Source organism: Vanellus vanellus, assembly GCF_965231255.1.
Source record: "Vanellus vanellus genome assembly, contig: HAP1_SCAFFOLD_2395, whole genome shotgun sequence".
NCBI lineage: Eukaryota > Metazoa > Chordata > Aves > Charadriiformes > Charadriidae > Vanellus > Vanellus vanellus.
In genome coordinates this window covers 1-5,409 of record NW_028127016.1, presented here as the reverse complement: position 1 = coordinate 5,409, position 5,409 = coordinate 1, and the positions used below count along the sequence as shown (strand labels likewise).

The following is a 5,409-nucleotide window of genomic DNA, read 5'->3' as shown; positions in this document are numbered from 1 at the left end:
GGGACGGGCGTGTCACCGCCGCCCGCAGCCGCCGAACGCGAATTTGCTGAAGTTTCCGCTTAAAATTTGCGGCGCTGAGTTGAGGTTTGGCCGAAGTCGGATCTGAATTTCCGGAGAAACGTTTGAAATTCGTTGAAGTTCAAATGCCGTTTTACCGAGAGGGAGTTCATGGCACAGTCGGCGCCTGCGCGGGGGGGGGGGGGGGGCGGGGACGGCCCAAATTAGGGCGAAATAATGAAATAATGAGACCGAAATAATAATAATAATAATAATAATAATAATAATAATAATAATAATAACAATAATAATAATAATAAAGAATGAAAATGCCGTTAAGGGCAATAACTGGCGGTAGTGACAACGCAAAAGTCTCCGACGTTATCGTCACCGAAATCGCGATTTTACCGTTCTCATCCTCAGAATACGACTTATTCCGTTCCCGCGAATATTCCGTTAAATTCGTTCAACGGAGTTCAATTCGCGCTGCGCTCAGTTCAATTCGCTGTTTCGCGGTCTCCGGAGGGGGTTTTCAGCCTTTGGGCGGGCGGAAAAAGGAGCGATAAAAAATGCTCTTTTCCTCCCTATAGCAACGGGAAAATTAAGAGCGATAAAGCGATAATTAATAACAAAATTAATAGCTGACGATAATAATTAATAGGCGTGTTTATCTCCCGGCTCTCCGCGTTGTTTTGGGGTACAAAACCACGCGAAATTCGGGGCGGGCGGCTCAGTCCTCCTGACCATAGAGTTCGGCGGAGAGAGCGCCGCCGCCGCGGAACCATAGAGACGGGCGCAGAGCGCCCCCACCGGAAGCGGAAGTGCCGCGCGGCGGTCGGCGGCGGCGGTCGGTGAGGGCTGAGCGGGGGGGGTCCGGGGGGTCCCCGAGGGGTCGGGGGGGACCCGGTGGGGACCCGGTGGGGCCCTGACGGGGTCTCAGGCGGTCGCGGGGGGTCCCTGGGGCCGGGGGAGCCCGGGGGGGGCCGGGGGCGGTGGGATCCCCCCGGTCCCGGGGACCTTCAGGACTGTAGAGGAGGAGTCGAGGCCCGGGGGGGCCGCACCGGGGGAGGTGAGGGGGTCCTGGGGGGGACTTTGGGCTGGGGGGGGCGTGGGGGACCCGTGGAGGGACACTGGGGGGGACTGGGGGGCCGTGGTGGGGGTCCTGAGGGGGGGCACGGAGGGGCCTGAGAGAGTAAATGGGGTCGGGGGGGTCTTGGGGGGGGGGGTGAGGGAGTAAATGGGGCTGGGGGGGACACTGGGGGGCTATGGGGGGTCCCGAGGGGGGGGAATGGGGGGGCCTGAGGGAGCGCATGGGCTGGGGGGGCCATGGGGGGGTCCCGGGGGGGTAATGAGGGGGACTGAGAGAGCAAATGGGGCTGGGGGGGGGCACTGGGATGTCCCGGGGGGGCATAGGGGGCCCGTAAGGGTGGGAGGGGTCACACTGGGACCCACTGGAGGGGCCCATGGGGGGTCTTAGGGGGGGTCTCAGGTGGTCGGGGGGGTTCCATGGGGCCGGGGGGGGCATTGGGGGCTGCTGGTGCCCCCCCCCGGGCCCCGGTTCCCCACATCTCGCCCCCCCCCCAGCCCATGGCGGCCCCCACGGACCCGTCGCTGCTGTCGGCGGAGTTGGAGGCGGAGGAGGGGGAGGAGGAGGAGGAGGGGCTGCGGCGGCTCCTGCTGCAGGTGGGGACCGGGGGGGGCACGGGGGGGGCACCGGGGGGGGGACACTCCCACTGCTGCCCCTCACTGCCCCTCTGCCCCCCCCCAGGTGACCCAGGACCATGAGGACCCCCCCCCTGCAGCCCCCTCCCGCGCTGTCACCCCACAGCCAGGTAGTGGGGGGGCGGGGGGGAGGGGGGGGGGGAATTGGGGGGGGGGTCCAACCTTGTTCTGACCCCTCCTCGTGCCCCCCCCCCGCCCCCCCCAGGGCTGTGCGTGAAGACGCGGGCGGGGGGGGCCAAAGTCTTCGTCAACGTCTGTCACTCGGGGGAGGTGCCGCCGCCCCCCCCGCTGTCCCCCCCCGGGCTGCGGCGCCTCCTCCACTCCCCCCCACCGCCGCGGGCGCCTTCCGCATCCCCATGAGCCTCGGGGAGCCCCACGCCGAGCTGGACCGCGGTGAGACCCCCCCTCCGCCCCCCCCGCCCCCCCCCAAATCCCCCCTCCGACCCCCCACACCCCCTCCAACTCCCCCATCCTCTGCCCCCCCCAAATCTCCTCTCCAACCACCCCCAAACCCCCTCTCTGACCCCCCCCAGCCCTATAAATCCCCACTCTGACCCCCCCAACCCCTCACCCCCCCATCCCACGACCCCCCCCACCCCCCCAACCCCCTCTCTGACCCTCCCGACCCCCCTGCAACCCCCCCCACCCCCAAACACCCCATCTCCTGACCTCCTACTGACCCCCCCTCCCCAAAGTGTCCAACCCCCAAGACCCCCCCAAACCCGCTCTCTCCTCCCCCGACACCCCCCCAGCACCCCAAATACCCCCACCAGACCCCCCCATCCCCCCCCAGACCCCCATCCCCCACCAGACCCCCCCAGCCCCCACCAGACCCCCCCCCGGCACTCATACCTCCCCCTTGGATCCCATCTGACCCCCCCCCAGCACCCTCCACACCTCCCCCAGCCCCCCAAAATCCCCATCCCATGCCCCCCCGACCCCCCAACCCCCTCTCTGACCCCCCCACAATGCCCCCCGCCCCCCAAACCCCCTCCCCGCCCCCCCGGGTGACCCCCCCGCTCTCCCGCAGGGGGTCGGGGCTGCACCGCCTACGACGTGGTGGTGAACTCGGGGTTCTTCCGCACCCTCCAGGTGAGGGGGGAGGGGTCCGGGGGGGGTTGGGGGGGGCTCATGGGGAGAATGGGGGGGTCCTAACCCCCCCCCCCGCCCCCAGGCTGACCCCCTGTACCTGGAGTTCTTCCTGACGGTGGCCATGGAGGGGGCTGTCGGAGAAGTACGGGGTGGGAACTGGAGCTGACTGGTGCGGGGCACTGGGGGGACTGGGTGGGAACGGAGATGGGGGAGTGGTAACTGGGGGGACTGGGGAGGAGTTGGGGGGGAACTGGGGGGGCTCGAGGATGAGGTAGGGGGGAACTGGGGGGGACCGGGAAGGAGATGGGGGGGAACTGGGGGCGTTGGGGAGGGGCTGGAGGGGACTGGGGAGGAGTAGGGGAGACTTGGGGGGGACTGGGAAGGAGTTGGGAGGAACTGGGGGGACTGGGAAGGAGTTGGGGGGAACTGGGGGGGCTCGGGGAGGAGCTAGGGGGGAACTGGGGGGACCGGGAAGGAGATGGGGGGGAACTGGGGGCGTTGGGGAGGGGCTGGAGAGGACTGGGGAGGAGTAGAGGAGACTTGGGGGGACTGGGAAGGAGTTGGAGGGAACTGGGGGGACTGGGAAGGAGTTGGAGGGAACTGGGGGGCATTGGGGAGGGGCTGGAGGGGACTGGGGAGGAGCGGGGGAGACTTGGGGGGACTGGGAAGGAGTTGGGGGGAATGGGGAGGAGTTGGGGGGAGCTGGGGGGCATTGGGGAGGAGCTGGAGGGGACTGGGGAGGAATGGGGGGGAACTGGGAGGGCCTGGGGAGGAGCTGGGGGGGTCGTGGAGGAGATGGGGGGAACTGGGGGGACTGGGAAGGAGTTGGGGGGCACTGGTGGGGTGGGGAGGAGATGGGGGGTCTGGGGGGCAACTGGGGAGGGAACTGGGGAGGAGTTGGGGGGGAGCTGGGAGGGGAGTGGGGGAACTGGGGGGACTGGGGAGGAGCGGATGGGGGTGGGGCGGGTCCTGGGGAGGGGTCTCGCCCCCCCGTGACCCCCCCGCCCCCCCCCAGACTGGCGGGTGCTGCGGAACCGCAGGTTCATGGGCTCCGTCTCGGCCCAGAACATCCGGGCCCGGCCCCGGCCCCACATCCAGGAGCTCGAGGGGTGAGTGGGGGGCCCCGACCCCCCCCGGGACCCCCAGAGACCCCCCCCGGGACCCCCCCGTGTGCCCCCCCACCTCCCTCTGACCTCTCTTCCCCCCCACAGCCCCCCCCAGGAGCCGCCGCTGCCCCCCAGGTAGGAGCTGTGGGGCTGAGTGGGGCCCCCCAGCGCCGGGACCCCCCCGCCTGACCTGTGCCCCCCCCCCCCCGCAGCCCCCCGGGGCCCCCCCAGTACGTGGTGGTGGCTGAGCCCTCCTCCCAACACCCCCGAGTGCTGCAGGCGCGCGTCCTCCTGCCCCACGCCGTGAGTGGGGGGGGTGGTGTGGGGCTGGGGGGGCAGTTGTGGGGCTGGGGGGGCACTGAAGAGGCAGTTGTGGGGCTGAGGAGGCTCTGGGGGGCAGTTGTGGGGCTGGGGGGGCTCTGGGGGGCAGTTGAAGGGGCTGATGGGGCAGTCGTGGGGCTGAGGAGGCTCTGGGGGACAGTTGTGGGGCTGATGGGGGAGTTGTGGGGCTGAGGGGGCAGTTGTGGGGCTGGGGAGGCTCTGGGGGGCAGTTGTGGGGCTGATGGGGCAGTTGTGGGGCTGAGGGGGCTCTGGGGGGGCAGTTGTGGGGCTGATGGGGCAGTTGTGGGGCTGGGGGGCTCGGGGTGGCAGTTGTGGGGCTGAGGGGGCAGTTGTGGGGCTGGGGGGCTCTGGGGGGGCAGTTGTGGGGCTGATGGGGCAGTTGTGGGGCTGGGGGGCTCTGGGGGGGCAGTTGTGGGGCTGAGGGGGCAGTTGTGGGGCTCAGTCTGGTCTGGGGGGGTCCGGAGGGGGGGGGGAGGGGACCCAGAGGGGTGTGAGGTTGTGGGTGTGGCCGCCTGGCCCCGCCCCCCTGACCCCACCCTGCCCCACCCAGGCCGGGGCGGGGTCGCTGTGGCTGGGGCTGAGCGAGGAGCGGCTGGTGGTGGGCGGGGCCGAGGGGGACACGCCCCTCCTGCAGCTGGGGCTGCCCCACCTCCCTGACCCCGCCCGCTGCCACGCCCACTTCCACCGACGCACCAAGGTAACCCGGGGAGACGCCCACTCCCCTCTGGCCCCACCCCTTTGCCCCACCCACTCCCATCACCTGCGGTGGGTGCCACACCTGTCTTGGCCACACCCACCACAGCCCCGCCCCTTCCCAGCGAGGCTCCGCCCCCTCCTGATCTCTGACCTCTCCCCCCCCCAACAGGTCCTCACTGTGACGATGCCCCTGAGGGGGTGAGGGGGGGCGGGGCCTGTCCTGCCCCGCCCAGCCCCGCCCGGCCACACCCTCTTTTTTTTTTTTTTTTTTTTTTTTTTTTGTACAAAAATTTTCAATAAAGGGTAATTCCCGGGTGGGACTCTCTCTGTCTGTGCCCCCCCCCGGGCGTTCCCCCCCCTCAAACTGGGTGTGTCCCCCCCCCCCACTTGGGGGTGTCCCCCCCCCATCTCATTGAACCCCCCCGGGTGTCCCCTCCCCATCTTAATTTCTCCC

At 69.3% G+C, this 5,409-nt stretch overlaps 1 protein-coding gene across 1 annotated transcript; it reads left to right on the top strand.

Annotated features, from left to right (window-relative positions):
* The first annotated feature begins 874 nt into the window (after positions 1–874).
* Positions 875–5,345, top strand: PIH1D1 (PIH1 domain containing 1). Its single transcript, XM_082501316.1, is given in 14 exon segments — positions 875–1,066; positions 1,582–1,680; positions 1,766–1,829; positions 1,925–2,053; positions 2,056–2,112; positions 2,750–2,811; positions 2,894–2,938; positions 2,940–2,963; positions 2,965–2,980; positions 3,827–3,920; positions 4,023–4,052; positions 4,130–4,220; positions 4,810–4,956; positions 5,125–5,345. Coding segments are annotated over 13 exon segments (888 nt in total). The 5' UTR covers positions 875–1,066; positions 1,582–1,584; the 3' UTR covers positions 5,158–5,345.
* The last annotated feature ends 64 nt before the right edge of the window (positions 5,346–5,409 follow it).